The 17,857-nt window shown below is 32.7% G+C and overlaps 1 protein-coding gene across 1 annotated transcript in view; it reads left to right on the top strand.

Moving 5' to 3' along the window:
- The window catches only part of PPP4R2 (protein phosphatase 4 regulatory subunit 2), a 51,914-nt gene extending 34,597 nt beyond the window's left edge, over positions 1 to 17,317 (top strand). Inside the window, exons 3-9 of the mRNA XM_072720427.1 lie at positions 1,604 to 1,774; positions 9,057 to 9,150; positions 10,726 to 10,763; positions 11,629 to 11,703; positions 11,955 to 12,098; positions 12,897 to 13,186; positions 13,440 to 17,317. Coding sequence (XP_072576528.1) covers positions 1,604 to 1,774; positions 9,057 to 9,150; positions 10,726 to 10,763; positions 11,629 to 11,703; positions 11,955 to 12,098; positions 12,897 to 13,186; positions 13,440 to 13,756 — 1,129 coding nt within the window. The 3' untranslated portion in view covers positions 13,757 to 17,317. The remainder of the gene's footprint in view (positions 1 to 1,603; positions 1,775 to 9,056; positions 9,151 to 10,725; positions 10,764 to 11,628; positions 11,704 to 11,954; positions 12,099 to 12,896; positions 13,187 to 13,439) is intronic.
- The last annotated feature ends 540 nt before the right edge of the window (positions 17,318 to 17,857 follow it).

The raw sequence follows: 17,857 nt of genomic DNA, 5'->3' as shown, positions 1-17,857 counted from the left end.
CATTTTAAGTATATAATTTGGTGACATTAAATACATTCACAGTCTTTTTTTTTTTTTTTTTTTAAGATTTTCTTTATTTATTCATGAGAGACAGAGAGGCAGAGACATAGGCAGAGGAAGAAGCAAGCTCTGTGCAGGGAGCCCAGTGTGGGACTCTATCCCGGGACTCCAGAATCACGCCAAGCCAAAGGCAGATGCTCAACGGCTGAGCCACCCAGGCATTTCTCGTTTTATTAAACTTTTAAGTGAAATGCTTTTTCGTTTTACTGTGAATTTGTGATGAATGAAGAAGGTGGATGACTGCTACTAACAGGAGTTTGGTACTGATGTCTTGATTTCTGCTAAAGTGTCTTCATTTTCCTGCTCCTGTTCTTGCACCATCAGGACAAATATTAACATAGTAAAAATGTCAACTCTTATGAAAATGGCTTATGAAATGGCTTTGGCCTCTTACACTACACTTTGAGAATTGCTGCACTAGTTTATAGGATTGTGGATGGGAGGGAAGAGTGATTGCAGATTAGTACTTCTTTGTTTTGCTTATAAGCAGTCACCCGTGTAAGATTTCTCTGCTGCCACTAATGTTTGTTACTTTCTCTTTGGGTAAATGGTTGGCATTTCTTGATTCTTGAATCTCCTAGAATTCAGGCTATTCAGACAAGTGTCATCACCAAATATTTTTATATTAGTGGTAAAATGTAAGAGGACAGGGTTAAAAAGATGTTTATATTAATTTAGTAAATGAATAGATACTAAGAGTATATAAAGAAATAATATATTTTTACTTTGCAGATCATGTTGAATAGAACCCATGAAATAAACCTTTTTAAGAGACATAAGATCCAGAAAATACTAGCTGAAAGAAAAAGAATGGAAGATTATTTTGCTATTTAACATAAATACACGACAAGAAACCTTTATTAGTTTATGTAAGCATTAGCTTGAATACTGAGAGCGTAGGGTCTCGAGTCATTCTGACTTGTCTATTTTAAATGTGAACTTGTGCCAATTTCTAATAACCTATTGAAGATGGGACAGTAACACCTCCCTGGTTAACTTTTTTAGGAGTAATAGAGTTGAAACAAAATATTTTTAAAATGCTAATAATTGAGATGTATATACATATACATACATAGTGGGCTTTCAGCCACACGGTTGTCCATTTTAAAGATTTTTATCAGAGATTGGGGTTTCATTTGGTTCAGGGGTGGGGAGAATTGAATGTACAGGTTTGGAGCTTGTGAATCAGATTCATCAGGCATGGTACATGCTACTGAACAAAGATATTCTCACTGCTCCTTATTCACATCTTTTTTTTTTTTTTTTTTAAGATTTTCTTTATTCATGAGAGAGAGACAGAGAGGCAGACATACATAGGCAGAGGGAGAAGCAGGCTTCCCACAGGGAACCTGATGTGGGACTCCATCCCAGGACTCTGGGATCATACACTGAGTCAAAGGCAGATGCTCAACTACTGAGCCACCCACGCGCCCCTAGATCTTAATTTTATTAGCGTCGGTGTCGTAGTGTATTCTGTATTTGTGCTTTGTGTTCAAGAATTGTAAAGCTACATGATACTGTGTTTTTTATTTTTTGCTTATAGGATTCAGTGGTCCCAATTTAAAGGCTATTTTATTTTCAAACTGGAGAAAGTGATGGATGATTTCAGAACTTCAGCTCCTGAACCAAGAGGTCCTCCCAACCCTAATGTCGAATATATTCCCTTTGATGAAATGAAGGAAAGAATACTGAAAATTGTCACTGGATTTAATGGGTATGCACTTAATATTATTTTAAGGATTTAATTTTTAGCCAACCATTACATGTTATTATTTAAGCTTTGATCATGGATTATCCATTAAGTTCTTTGTCTCTGGTGACATTTAGTAGTTAGTGATTTTTAGCTTACAAGTATATAAAATAGTTTAGCTTACAAGTATTAAATAAAGTACCTACTTTATTTATTTAGTTTTAACCACCTTTATGGGTATCAGTGGCATTTGGACTTTAAGGATTTGATGGTGGAAACATTCAGGATATATGTTAGTTTTTTTCTTCCCATTTTATATGTGATATTATAAATCTTTATACTTGCCTAGAAGCTGGACATCATTGAGTTTTGAGTAACATTTTTTTTAAAAAATGAAAAAATAACAATTTATGAACGTATTATACTTAGACTTCCCATTAAAAGAATTTTTTTTTGGAGTTCCCTCTTTACTCCTAAATAACAAATAATCATTTTTAGCCCTTTGTAAAACATTGCATTGAAAAGATACACTGCATTAAAATAAACTGCCATTTTAAAAAATGTTGCTGCGTGTCATATTCTGTGTCATTTTTAACTATTTTTCTTTTTAGGACTTTGTATTTATAGAGTTTTCTTTATTGAAAGGAAGAAGTATTTATAAAGTTGAATTGTTCGATATTTAGATTGACATTAAAATTTGGAGTGTGGGATGACGATACCAAATTGAATGACATTATGGGTATGTTAACCATGAATTCATATTTGGGGTAGGTTTTATTTGAAAGATTTCATTTGTAAGTATTTTTAGGTAGCATAAACAGTCTTACTCTTTTTTATTTTTCTTACTTTGGGGTGACTTTAAGTTTGTAATGTTTTTGCTTTTAACTAGTAAAAGCTCTCTATTAAATGCTTCATGGTATTTAGTCGTGAAAAAGATCATCCATTTTCTAAAATTATTTTAGAATATTGTCAGCATTTAAATTTTCCCTCTTTGAAGTGAAATTGTCAATTCACTTGTTGGCTTGATTTCTTGAACCTTAAGGATTCTGTAAAGCAGAGTGAATTGCCTTTTCCAAATACGGCCTACAACAGTGAATGCCTGAACACAGGTTTTCAAACAAATAATGACTAGATCAAATCAATTAAAGGAAGAAAAGCATGTTTCTATATTTATATTTTATTTCTAGTAGTTCATTCTTTTAATAGTACACAAAGAGGGATTTCAAGGGGTAGAAAGAATATAATATACATTTCTAGTAGTTTTTAAAAAGATAGTTATATGTCCTCTAAATTATGACATGGAAGAATAATATAAATTAACTATGTGTCTTTGCTTTTCTTTTGTCAATGTTAGACCTAAGACCTTTCTAAAATAAGCAGTAAGTTTCAGTTACTGTGGGTGGTTGACTGAAGTAGTGTGGCTATATATTTATGAGCAGTTCTGGAAAAAGTATATATAACAATTTGATACTTTAAAAAATCTTTTAATTATCACACCATCCCTAAGACAGGTATAATTGGTTACAACTGAAGAGAGCTCTTCATCTTTTGGCATGATAGTCTTTCTGAATATTGAATTTTTTCTCTAAGGTTACTTTAACATACATGATTGACCAGATTTTTCTTAGTCCTAAAACTTTGACATTATTTTATATGTACGTTGCATTCACACACAGATATTTCTTGTAAATTTCTACACCTGAGAGTGTACCTCTTCATGCCTTTTTAAAGGTCATATATTAGATTTTTATACTCTTAAATCTAGATCATGGATTTATAGCATGATCCTTTTTTATTTGGTATTGTTTGCTTTACAGTTAGTGTAGATGATTCAGGGAAGAGAGAATAGGTTCTAGATTTGGTTACTTTGTTCTCTTCTTTGACCTGTTATATTGGTACTTACTGAGTTTTCTCTTCAGATGGGGAAAACAGGAGTTTTTGCATTTTTTGTGTGTCAGTATTGATCATATTACTTCTTTTAGCTAAATGTGTTTGTTTTCTTCGCTTTCATTTAGCATAACTAATTGAGAATTGGAATTAAGTAGCCTTCCCTCCTCATTTGACTCCTGCCTTGTCTTGTCCTTTAGTCATGTGATTTGATTTGATGCTCTAATAAAATGTTTTAAATTGAAAGGTAGGACATAGCAGAAGCTTATATTTTTTTCTTGACATTTTTTATTTGATGCCAGGACAATGACAATTCAGATTATTGTAGGCACTATAAAAGGTGGTTAACTTTATTAAAAATGTTGACAGTTGCTACAGATTTATTTTGGGTTGGGGAATGGTGCAGATACTAGTTTACAATTACTTAGCATTTTTTAAAGAGTCTAATTTGTTTTGTTTGTACTTGTCATTTTACATTGATGTTTTCAATAAATCTCAGAATTTCTGATACTTGATTTGAGATAGAAAATATATACATAAAGGATGCCTGGGTGGCTCAGCAGTTGATTGTCTGCCTTTGGCTCAGGGCATGATCCCAGGGTCCCAGGACAAAGTTCCACAATGGGCTCCCTGCAGGGAGCCCGCTTCTCCCTCTGTCTATGTATGTCTGCCTCTCTCTGTGTCTCTTTCATGAATAAATAAATATTTAAATATATATATACACATAAGAATATTTATGTATATGTGTATTTATACAAATGTTAAAGTCTCAGTACAGATTAGAGCATACTGCTTTATGTAAAGATGTCACATGATTCCATTGGTATTTCTGACTTTTGTAGGACTTAAGAGTAAACAGAACTGAACCTGTTCAGCCTTTGATAACTGAGATATATAGATGTAGATTTTTTTGTGTATGTGTGTGATAACTGAGATCTATTTTAAGCTAGTTTTTACCTAAATAGTTCAGGTCAGATTTAAGTAATTGTGGTAATAACTAAGGCACGGTATAAATGTAACCCTTCATAGGAAATAAGGACATTGTAAAAATGACATCTTTATGCATAAAACTAAAGTGACCTGGCTATTTTAGCATTTTTCCTAACAGGATGTCTGATTTTATGGTTCTCTCTTAGTTTTTATACTAAATGGTCTTTGTGTTATATTTTATATTCCTTTATCTTTTTTCATGAGGAAAGTTGCTTGCATTATAAAGGAGTAAGGTAATTAGTTATCTGATTTTTATCTTAATTTCTGAATTAAATGAGCATTTTTTTCTGAATGCCTTCTTTCCAACTAAATACCTTGTATTATACGTTCAGAATATTTGTATATCTTAATGATAAAATATTTTTAAATAGCCTGAGGTCAATTATAGTCAAACTATAATCTCAGGTTAAAATATAAGATAGGAAATTCTTTGCTTGTTGGCCTTCTTGTTTAAAATTTCTCCTATTAAAAATAGCATTGAGTTGATCGTCCATGCTTAGATGTTTTTCTCTGATGTACAGTCCCTGTCCTGATATTTGAATTGTCATAGCTTTCAGGTGTCTAAGACTTAATACCTTTTTGAGAGAGCACATGAGTGAACATAGGGTCAGGAGTGCAGAGGGAGAGGAGGAGAGAGAATCTCAAGCAGGCTCCACACCCAGCACAGAGCCCTATCCAGAGCCAGATTTCACAACCCTGAGATCATGACCTGAGCTGAAATCAAGAGTCAGATGCTTATTAACTCACTCACCCAGGTGCCCTGATATTTTTTTATTCAGTGAATGGATATTGCAGCCAAATTCAGTTATACTAAAAAAAAAAACAACAAAAAAACAAAAAAACAAATTCAGTTATACTCTATAACTAGCATAAAATGTGTTCCTTACTGTCCTTGGAATTAAAAGGACTATTTTAAAAGACAGATAAACTTTTGGTCTTGTTCCTCCATAGTTGGTCTTTGGAATGCTTTCTACAGCTCCATTAATTAGTGGGTTGCATCAGGATGATGATGGGAACTAAGATTTAATGAACACCTTATAAAATCTTCCAGGCACTATTAAGTGGTTTATATACATTATATATATTTAGTCTTCCTCATAATCAGTGTGAAAAGTACACTTTCAGAATCCCTGTTTTCTAGATATGGACATGAAGCTGTAAGAGGGATAAATTCAACGTGGACATGGTCTCCCAGTGGGCTAGCAAGTATGCCTTTTTTAACCACACTACCTTATAATTGGTACATCAAAAGTAGACTGGTCATTAGTGTTCTATAGTATTTGAGTAATACCATTTGAAAGGACCTGTCATTTTTGGGTCCTTTATTTAATGTAGGTTTTTTTTTTCCCCCTCTAGGTTTTACTGGATTTTGTAGACACACCGTTTTTTAAAGTTGAAAATGCCAGTTATGTTCTTTTTAAAAGTGCCCCTCCGTCTCCCAGTTCCTTATGTAATCTTAGTTTTTATCTTAGGATGGTAGGCAAATAAGATAATGTATTGCACATTAAACTGTGAATGTATTTTATTTGAAATAACCCCACATATTTTTCTACTGAGTCATTTGTTTTTATAGTATATCATTCCACTGAACATCCTTAACTCATTCCCCCAAATTTAGGGATGCTGATTCAGATTTTTCATTGTGTGCATTATTGCTTTTTTTCTTCTTAGCACATAGGGTCTTGATTTAGTGATTTTCATTGGAAAAAGGTTTAATATTTTTAGGAGTTAGAATAAACTGTTTTGTATGCTATATCTAAAGAGTAACAGAGTAATAGCAAACCTTTGGTACAGTTTTTGTACCAACCATTCATTTTCAGTTTATCTGGTTTATTCTTATGCTTCTTTTAAATATTTAACTTAAATGTTTCAGGTTCTTGCTTGCTTCCCTGGCATACAGGTTATTCTGTCTTGATAGTATGTACAGAATTTTATTAACATTTATTGTAATTATTTACCTGCTCTCCTACCAAGTAAATATTTCTGGCTTATTGTAGGCTTTCATATTTGCTTAAAAAGTTAAAAAGTGCAACTGTGTAAAGAGATCTTCACTGCAATTGTCAAGATTATAATAATGTTTTCAAAGGATACTTTTATTTACAAGTAATATTTGTATGTTAGCCTCCTCAGGCAGAAGGGTGGGTATTATATGACATTTTAGTGCCATCTATTGGACACTTTGTAAAATACCTTCAAAAATTCCTTAAAGTATCCAGAAGTAAACTCATATTATCATCTTAGGCTCTTTTATTGCTAAGAATGCTATGCAAACATAATACACTTCTCCCCTAAAAGCAGTATCATTCACCAACACATGCATTGTTAATAATTGGCTACACTTTTTCTTACCTTCCTGAAAAGAAAATTAGCCAAAACATTTAGTGTAAATATTGTTAAATAGAAAGTTTAAAGATAATTAGGTTTTAAAGCCATTTTTAAAAGAAAATACTGATTTTTGGTGTTTGAAAGAAATTTAGTTGGAGGAAAAGACAAAGCTAGGTAGTAGTATCTGTTTAAGTGTTTGTCAGTTAAGTATCGTTTGAATACTTTTAACACTTGGTGCTATTTTGCTGATTTTTGAATAATGTATACACTTTTAATTATAGTAGCATTGTGAGTTCATTAATGAGGGAATAGCATAGGTAGGATTTGTGTATTTAAGGTTTGGAAAGTAATGAACTTGGAGAAGAGGCTGAGGTGCAGGTATACCATTAATACTCAGAAATTCATGGTGGTAGTGCATTTCAAGTGTGTGTGTGTGTGTGTGTACACATGACTTAATATGCTGAACCTAATATAAAGGAGGAGATCATGTCCTTAAGCTTTCAATGAAATCTGAGGAAAGACAGTTTGTAAACTCGTATTTTTTATTATGTATTTAGCTTGGGAAATGTTTTTCTAATTTTTTAAATACAGTTAACAGTTTTCTGTATTAGTTATAGGTTTTCAATTATGTGGTATCTTTATAGGAATGAATAAGACAGACCAGTAAGCTGTTTCATTATTAGTAAGTAACATTGTCGGTGTGACTTTCTAGTTTAAAGATTCTTACTTTTGACTATGTACTCCACTCTGACTATATTTTCAAAAGGAAGAAACCCAAAGGAATTTCCTCTAGCAGTCATGATGAACATGAGAGTTCTGTAATTTCTAGCTGCTTCTGAGTATTTGTGACATCAGATACCCACTCTGTCTTTTAGTTAGCACTCAGTCTTTTGTTGATAGAATGATAGCTTTCTGATTTTTAAAGTTTTGGTGCTACTTGAGAAAAGATTCTTGGCCTGTCATAAGTAAGATGTTTGCTTTCGTGTGAATAACATACTTTATACCCTTTCAAAATCTGTTATAAACTTTATACTGACTTTTTTGTAAGAAAAGAATAGTATTGATGCTGAAAATACGAGAACTAACTAGTTTTGTCCCATTAAAAGATAAAAAATATTTTAAGTATGTTTAGAATAATAGAGGAGTGGACAAGGAATTTGAAGTTAGAGACGCTGGGTTTGAGTTTTGGCACTGTTACACACTAGCCACTTCCCTTGTGGGGGAGAGTATTGTGTCAAAAGGCCTATTATACACAGTAAAGAACTTTGTGAATATTAACTCTTACTTTGAGGTTTCGTAATTCACTTTATAAGGAGAATAAATAGATTTGAATGGCAAATACTGAGGTTTGAAGTTTATGTTTGTACTTTTTAGCTGTGTTTGACCTATTTAATGCTTTCATGTTTGCTGTTCAGATTGTAATTCTGAGGAATACTAATAGTATGTGAGATAATTTTTTAAATATTTATGAATGATTTTAGTTCCAACTCTCAGTTTTGTATTTGGTAGGATCAAGTGAAAATTTGACTATGGTAAGGCACTTATCAAAATACTGTGTTTGCGTGTATTTTACTTCTGATGAAACAGAGTGTATGTAAAACTAACTATGGAGTAGAATCCTATTTATAATACTTTTTCATTGGAATCATTTGCCTTTTCCATCTGATAACAATATTTGTAGTTTTATTTGGAGACACTGTAAAGAAATCTTTATGTGCAAAGGAATGCTTGAGGAAAAGCTCCTGTATTTAATAAACTGTAACTTGATTATTATTTGTGTTGTCTCTCTTGTAAACTTAAAATTATCATACGCAGAATGTTAAAATATATTTATTTCTCCATTAGTTTTGAAACTTGAAAAATTTTGTGTGCCTTTTTTTAATAGCTTTTTAAGGCAAAGGATTTTCTTGTTAAAAAGATAGATGTGCTTATTGTCTTGCCTGTTTTTTAAGTCACTCATCTATTCATCTCCCTATTACAGCATTTTCTTTTTCTCACTTAATACATGGGTGACTAGATAAATCTTTAAATAGTAAGAGTAATAATGTTCCTAATTCTCTTGATAATTAATGACCTCAAACTTTAAAATTATATTCTTTTGCAGTATCCCTTTTACCATTCAGCGACTATGTGAATTGCTAACAGATCCAAGGAGAAACTATACAGGAACAGACAAATTTCTCAGAGGAGTAGAGAAGGTATTTATTTTATCACTGGGATTATATTAAACTTTAGTTCTATTTCAGAAGGGAGTGCTGACTAAGCTGTTTCAGGCTCCTATTCTTCAAATAGGTTCTCTGAAACCTACCTGGAAGTTTTCCCAAATTGTTTTCCTAATTTGGGAAAAACTAAGTTTTGGAGCAAGATTTAGTAAGAGGGACCCAGAGGGAGGACTTGTGATCAGTTAAGTTTGAGGAAAGCAGCTTATTATTGTCTCCTCAAAATTCCTAGTATACATTAACATTAAAGGCTCTGCGAAGTTCAAAATTGATATTGTAACTTCAGTTGTGTTTTGCATGCTTGTTTACCCATTGAATTCATTTCTTTCTGGATTTCGGAGGTGCACAACTTTGGAAAATCTGATGCAAAAATTTACCTTAGATATTGAGAAAGATGTAGATCAGATTTAAGAATAAAGCATTGTTTTTATGTAGGGTAGGGGATATTTGTAGTTGTAAGAGAAGGACATTTTGAAGCAAAGAAACAGTGTGATGAACGAAGATATCAAGGTGTTTGAGGAAATGAAAAGTAGGAAATTTACATGTCTGGAGTAAAGAACCAATGAAGGAGCCCTGTGGGAACCAAGATTAGACCAGTGGGTGGCTAATTCCCTCTTTGATCCTAAAACATAGGCCAGTGTTCATTTTATGGTTCTAATTCAAACTCAGTGTATTTTTGTCTTGGAGCAAGAATCCAAAACCATTACTTAATGTTTACAATAGATACTAGGGCCTTACTAGATTAGTTTGGTTGAGCTACCATGCCCTTGATTTAATAAAATTCCTGAAGGGCCAGAAACTGAGATGATTAGTCATCAGTACTTATTTCCGCTTATTGGAAAGCTTAATAATTAGCTTTTGGCGATCTTTGAATGAAGGGGTAAAGTAGTTGTACCAAGAGTGACCCTCTCACCAAATCAGGGTTGCAATGTTTCATAGTTAGGTGACCATGGATCAGTTACATAACCTAAGTCGTGGTTTAAAGTATGGATAATAATCAGGCTGTGGAAGGGATCATATGTAAAACATTTAACTCTGACTCATACTACATTTTTCATGAATATTGACTTTTAATAAAGTTGGTACTCTTTGGAAGACTATATTATTAAAAAGGTCTGAGCCTCTTTTTTGGGGTGTATGATGCTACTACACATCAAGTTTTTGATTGGGTACTGCTTTTTAAGGAAATTCATTATACTTGGCCTAAATACTTTATTCTCTAAATACCTCAGTGTGATTTTGATCTCAAATAAGAGTGTGGTTCCACTGAATTACATCTGATATATAATGTCAGGGCTTCAAAGTAGCTAGAGTTGAGTTAAAATAATACTAGCAAAAGGAGCAAATGGTTTAGTAGGTTATTAGATATAGTCTGTTACTGTTTTAGTTTCTGTTTGATTTTAAAAGTTCATTTTTAACCATTTAATTTCTTGTATTAGTGAAAATTGGAGTAGATAGGAGCTTCATCTGCCAGGATTCTGAGCGCTTAAAAACAAATGATTAAACTTTGTCATAGTGCTTCTCATATTAAAGCATCAATTTTTGTTATTGCAGAATGTGATGGTTGTTAGCTGTGTTTATCCTTCTTCAGAGTAAGTATAGAGATTTTTGCATTTCTGTATATACTAATTAATATATCATTTCTAATATGTCTTTAAAATTAGGTTACATTTATTTTATATGGAAGGAAGCAGGATGACATCTATAAATACTTGTGAACCTACTCCCCAGTCCCTCAAGTAGAATATTACCAATGATATGACCTATATGTCTTTCTAGTAAAGAGATTTGGATTAAAGTGATTTGTTGGTTTACTATAATCTTAACATTTGTGGATTTATATACTGTCTTGGTACTCAGGGCCCTGAGATCCCATCCTAGATACCTTACCATGGCATCTCTAGGTCTTAAGTCCTAGGTCTGGAATGGCTACTTGATGACTTTCCTCTTTGTGATGGAAAAGTATTTCCAGTTGTCAAGATTTATATAGCAAATTAATGTATTGATTTAAGACACAGTCCTTGTTGTTTTTCTTATGAGTGGTTACCATGGGAATTACAGCAGGTTTAACAATGTCCTTGGCTTCTACCTACTGGATACCAGTAGTGTACCCCTCTTTCCCTAAAAAATGTCTTCTCATATTGCCAAAATCCTGTGGGACTGTGGGCTAGGGGCTAGGTGAAGGGGAGGTGAAAGGAGAAAGTTGTCAACTGTTGAGAAACACTGGGTTTATAAAATTTCTGTGATTTCATAGACAGTAACTGAGTTTGTTTTTAGAACTCTCACAAGAATATACCTGGGTTAAATGAGATTAAGGTAATCCCATAATTCTGTGTCACAGAATTCTGTTTGGTTCTGTGACCATGAGATCATACAAAAGATCTTTTAGGCCTATGGTTCTTTTGGTTAAAAAGAAAGCTAAACAAACTATAATGGTGTTTTCTTCTTTTCTCATAGGAAAAACAATTCCAATAGTTTAAATCGAATGAATGGTGTTATGTTTCCTGGAAATTCACCAAGTTACACTGAACGGTGAGATTACGGATTTTAATATACAGAGAGTTTGCATTTTCCTAATTTTGAGAAGCAGGTTCAGTATACTTTCTTAAATAAAGTTGGGCATTTTATGGAAGATATAATATATACTAAACAATTTTACAGCCCATAAACCTGAAAGTCCAATTTAGAGTAAATACTTCCATGATGTGTTCACATAAGCAAACCTTGGGAGGGTGACTTCTTAACCAAAATAGGAAAATGATGTTCATTTATCTTAACCCTAGGTCTAATATAAATGGGCCTGGAACACCCAGGCCACTTAATCGACCAAAGGTTTCTTTGTCAGTCCCCATGACAACAAATGGCTTGCCTGAGAGCACAGACAGCAAAGAGTCAAACTTACAGCAAAATGAGGACAAAAGTCACAGGTTTGTATGTGATTTATATTTAAAAACAAAAAATGTTTTCAAAATAGGTTGATATTTATCGATTGTTTTCAGTACTCATTATTCAATACATAGTATTGTTTTAAGGAAACTCAGCAAGGTTTTAGTGTGTGGTATTAGGAGCTGTCTGTTTTTTGGACCTTTTCGGCATATTAGCATATGAACATGTTCATGGAAATGTCTTAAAACTGCTAATGTGGGAGGGATCCTATTATAAACAGGATCTTAAGAAAATAAAGTGGTTATAAGTTATGATGATTTTTGGTTTTGAAAGGAACCTGAAAAGAGAAAAGATTTATACATGAGTTGAAAATTTTGTGAGTTTTTTCTCATTGTAAATCATTAAAGGAAACTTTATTTATATCCCATCTCAAATTTTCTGCATCACATTAAGGAGAGCAGTGAGCGGTTTTAATGAGTATGTCCATCTGGAACACTTGGAGTTCTCTTACAGGAAGACATTTAACTTACTGGAGAATTGAGCAGAAATGTCCTATAATATGTTGACTAGCTTTAGTGGGAAATGTTCATGAGAAGTTTAGGTCCCCTTGAAATTATCCTCTTAAATTGAACTCTAATTTAAAAAAATAAATTAAAAAATATATGTAACAATGTAAAAAAAAAAAAAGAAATTATTCTCTTGTGTTTTTCTCTGCCCAGATGTTATAATTTAACTTTGACACTGAAATAACAATTTTAAAAATTATTAGACCTTAAAAATGAGAATGTGGAAGATGAAGAAAACAATATATTAATGACACTTTAAAAAAACATTTACAGTGACTCTGCAACATCTGAATCCGAAGGTTCCTCAGTGAGCCCTATAAAAAATAAACATCCAGATGAAGATGCTGTGGAGGCCGAGGGGCATGAGGTAAAAAGACTCAGGTTTGACAAAGAAAGTGAAGTCAGAGAGACAGCCAGTCAAACATCTTCCAGTGAAATTGCTTCAGTTATGGTAGAAGAAACAGAAGCATCATCATCATCTCAGGATAAAGACAAGGAAAGTAGTTGTACCAGACAGCACTGTACAGAAGAGGATGAAGAAGAGGAAGAAGAGGAAGAAGAAGGTATTTAGAGACCATCTGTAAAAGGGTGGAGTAAGGAGATCCTCAAATTCTTGTACTTCATTTTGCGTGAAAGAATTTAACATAATGGAACTCCTTTTAATGCTGATGTTGGGCTTTTCTCCCACCTGTATGTAGTTGCTGCTGAGTTTCAGGGGATATGATTTGAACTGTAGAATATCAGAATTCATGAAACTTAACTGTGGAGGTATTTTGAAAATAAAATTTAACTACAACAACATTTGCTTATTTTTAGAGTCTTTTATGACATCAAGAGAAATGATCCCAGAAAGAAAAAATCAAGAAAAAGAATCTGATGATGCCTTAACTGTGAATGAAGAGACTTCTGAGGAAAATAATCAAATGGAGGAATCTGATCTGACTCAAGCTGAGAAAGATTTACATTCTGAAGGTAGTGAAAATACAGGCCCTGTAAGTAGTGGTTCTGATTGCCATGAGACAGAAGAATTAGGATCCAACTCCAGTAAAACTGGAGAGATTCTCTCAGAGTCATCCATGGAAAATGATGACGAAGCCACAGAAGTCACAGATGAACCAATGGAACAAGACTAACTATTTAGAAACACGTAGATGCAGTATTTTACATACAGTTCTGGTTTTACACTGTATAAAACTTTTATGTAATAAAGTGGACCTTTAGTTTTACAAGAGAAGCAGGTTGTAAAATAAAGTACTTTATGGGATAAATCCTGAAAGAGTTGTACATGTAAGAACTGTGAATATCAGCTCCTCTGGGTCCTGCGTACCGCTGACTTTTTTTCGGTCTGGTCAAATCAGTGGTTTGTGTATAGATTTTTTTTTTTTTTTTTTTTTTAAGAATTAAAGTTTTTAAACTGGAAGGTAATAATTATAATTTTGAAAACCTTTTGGAGATTATCACATTTAGTTTATACATATGCAAGAAATCTTTTTGTCTGTCTCTTTCTGACAACTCTAGCAGTTTTCATATTTTGGTCATAGTTTCAACATTTTAACATGTGAATTGTAGGGTTTCATGCTGGTTTCCAGATTTTATTGTTTGACTATGTACAATGGAACTTTAAGTCATATATACATACATATATATATATTATTCTAAGGGGGGAAATGTTATATTTTTCTGTTTCTATAAGAGATGAATACAGTGGATACTTTTTCTATTGGTAATGATTGAGTTCACCTCTTTCAGAAGACAGTTTCAGTTTCTCTTCTGAGTAATTCAAATAAAATCTGGCCCTTGTGAAACCCTGGAAATAAGTCTGTTGAAATACCAGGTTAAACACATTCCAAGAGATCTGTTCAAACTAAAATTCTTTTGTATACTTCTGAGGTGCCTGAGAAAAAGACTTCATTATTTATGAGAAAATATGCTTTATCTTGGAAACTGTGTTCAAACATTAGCTTACTATTTTGTAGAATGAATGCTGACATGAGACCATCTCAGAAGAACCCGGCAGGTTCCTTGACCTTTTGCTTGCTTTTCTGAACATTGTGAATATTACACATTTCTTTCTAAATTATTCTAGAGTATGCAAATGTCAATGGTATGAAACCCCACTGTACTGGAAGAATTAATATATTACTATAGTAATGTACTGGAGCTAAATGACTGAAGCTTTAGGGGTGCATAGAAACCACCGTAATTTGTATGACATTTTGAAGTGCATTAAATATTTTTGAACATGCTTCTTCGACAGCCAGTGTTATATTTTTCAGATTAACACAAAGCACAATGATTACTCTAAACTCAATATTTTCAAATTCACATATTTAAAGTCATGCAAGCTGCAACTTCCCTGTCAAAATTACTGGCTGCCAAATTTATACCTGTTTCTTCAGCTGTACCTTTTGATATTTAGAATTTTTAAATTTCTGTAAAGTAGATTTTGTAGACTGTAATGTGTTCACTGCCTTTGTGAAGCGGTATATAATTGTATAATTTCTGTGTGTAAACTGAATGCTTGGGCTTTCAATACAGTATTCATATAAAGCAATAAATATTAATGTTATGAAATATTCGAGTACATTTTTATCAAAATACAAAAGAATCCCTTTTTTAGTTTCAGATACCTGAAGTACGCAGATGAACTTATAAAACTGATGCAAACAATTTCTGACACTGTATCATAATCTTTGGGGTGATGTGGGTGGTGACCACAGCTTTTGCATTTTGACTACTTAAATTGCTTATGACTAAAATTACCAAAATAATTTGGCTCCGTTTATGTTTATAGGGTAATATACTACTGACTGACTTGACTGTCAGGTTCACAGCAGCTAAATGAAATATTTAAGAATATGTCTAGTAGTTGAAGTAAAAACTGAATATCGATTTATTGTACCCAGGAGGGGAGAAAAATCACACATTGTAAATTAAAAATTTTTTTTTTGCAAAAATGTTAAAATGAAGCAAATTTTAAATGTGACATTCATTTGTAGTGACCTATTGACCTGTTATTTTGTTGAGGGATATTTTGCCAATGAGAACAGATTTTAAACATTTTAAGTTTAGAAATTTTGAAATTTTCTTTAGAATATTTATGAAATTATTGTCAATAAACATATTCTTTAAGATCCTGTGACCTTTTGATATTTTTTTGTTTTGATTGTGCCATGGACCATTTGTAAACAAATCAATTTACTTCTGTTGGTTATAAGTTGAGGATTTAGCGTCATGACTTTGAGGTCTGTGGTTTTATTTGTAAACTTGCAATTGCTATTTTTGCAAGGGCAAATGTATTTCTTTATTAAATAAAGTACAATAATGGTGAATGTACCAAAATGCCATCACTTAACTCTATGAGAGATCTGCATTTTAATCTATAGTTTAATAGTTTTAATATTTATTAGATATTCATATGTTGATCATAGATCGAACTTGTTGCTGTTTATACAGATAATTGTAGAATGCTCATGGATATCTCCTTTAGGATAGGTGGGATACTTCTGTAGTTAAACTGGGAAACCTTGTTCAGCTGGTTTAAGATACTGATGCCCATTTGGAAGTAGATTTCCGCAAGTATGCATAGGTGCACTTACACAGACTTTGCTTGATGGAAACATCAGTTCTAATAGTAACTGATATGAATGTGGATTTTTTAAAGGCTAATTTTAGGCACATTTTCTTAACATATCAGCAAAGTCATATTAAAAGATCTAAATGAAGAAGCAAGACCTCAGTGATTTAAATATTTTTTTTTTTTGGCCTTGAGCAGTTTGTTTACCTGTTAGAATTTAGACTCTGAACCCAACATGTAAAAAGAACTTGAAATGCTGATGAGGATACAGAATATATGTAATATGTTTTTAGCACTTTTCCCTTTTAAAAAAAAGAAAACCTTATCCTAGTACATTTAAAAATCTATTCAGTTCTGAAAATGTAGCAGAACAGAAATGAGTAGTGGAAAATGTCCTATTTTAAATGTTGATTAGGTAAATTTAACCTGGTTAGGGTTTATTGTAATTTCGCCTTTCAGCAGTGTGGACAGAGGAGTGGAATTCCCCATCAGGAGCCATAACCCTTTGGCTTGGAAAGGCATCCCAGAATTCCTTTGCCAGAAGGTGCAGCCTGAAGCATGGAGGTTCAGAGTACTTTGTTTTGCCGGTGTAGATAGGCATGTATTTATGCATTTTTGCATTTGTAAAATCAGTAATTTTTCAAATAATGTAAATGTAATATACTAGTTTACTTATAAAGGTACTGGGCAGAACCTGTAGCTGCTACCATGTTTGATTATGAGAAATGTAACGTGATAAGGATGAAAATGCAACTTGTAGAACCAAAGGAAATAAAAATTTGGGGTAGTGTTTCAAATTGTCTTCTGAACAGGAGTTTCTTAATAACATGGGTTTTGATCAAATGAAGCTCAGTTCTCTCGAGGTTTGTGCTAATCATACAATGGATGAATGCAAAAACACCTTGTGATTTTATGTGGAATTCTTATATTAGGTTTATTGGATTATTGGCCTAATAAGAATGCTAGTATGTATTGGTTAGGATACATCTAATATTTCACATTTACAAAATAATCAGTACACTTTCTTCAGAATTTTCTTTTATTTCAATTTGGAGCCTAGATTACTTTGCCAAATGTATTATTTTCATAATGCAATAAAATATAAATTAGAAGAATATCTTTATGTGTGGAATTACTTTATTTACCATAATAGTTCACACCTCTTCTCTCCCAGCTCCTCTTCCCCAGTCACTTCAGATGGTTTAGGATCCATAAGCATTTCCTGGTCTATAAGGGAAAAAGCTGAATGCTTTATTTTATTGCAGCTGTTTAAGTGATAATGGTATTTCCACAGGGAGGGTACAGCTGGTTTGAATGGACAACTCAAACCTGGTATCTGACAAAATCCTGATTTACCTTGTAAAAAATTCTCTTGGCATAATTTGGCACTAATTTGCATGCACAGATCTACAACATTTGTATTAGGCTCATTTTAGAAATGTTTCCTCTAGACGACTACATCATTAGAAGTACAGAATTGCCCTAAAATGGAGAGAATGGATTGTTTTCTCAGAATACTGGATTCTTGTTTCTTTATGTGTTTTGCACAGTAGGTGACACTTGAGGCTTTGGACTCAGAAGATAGTACTAGTTAGCATGTGTTTGAATTTAAATATTCTTGAGTTTCAGTTTCTTCATATTTGATCTGTAATTTATC

The sequence above is a fragment of the Vulpes vulpes genome, chromosome 9, assembly GCF_048418805.1.
Source record: "Vulpes vulpes isolate BD-2025 chromosome 9, VulVul3, whole genome shotgun sequence".
NCBI lineage: Eukaryota > Metazoa > Chordata > Mammalia > Carnivora > Canidae > Vulpes > Vulpes vulpes.
This window is presented reverse-complemented; position numbering and strand designations above follow the sequence as displayed.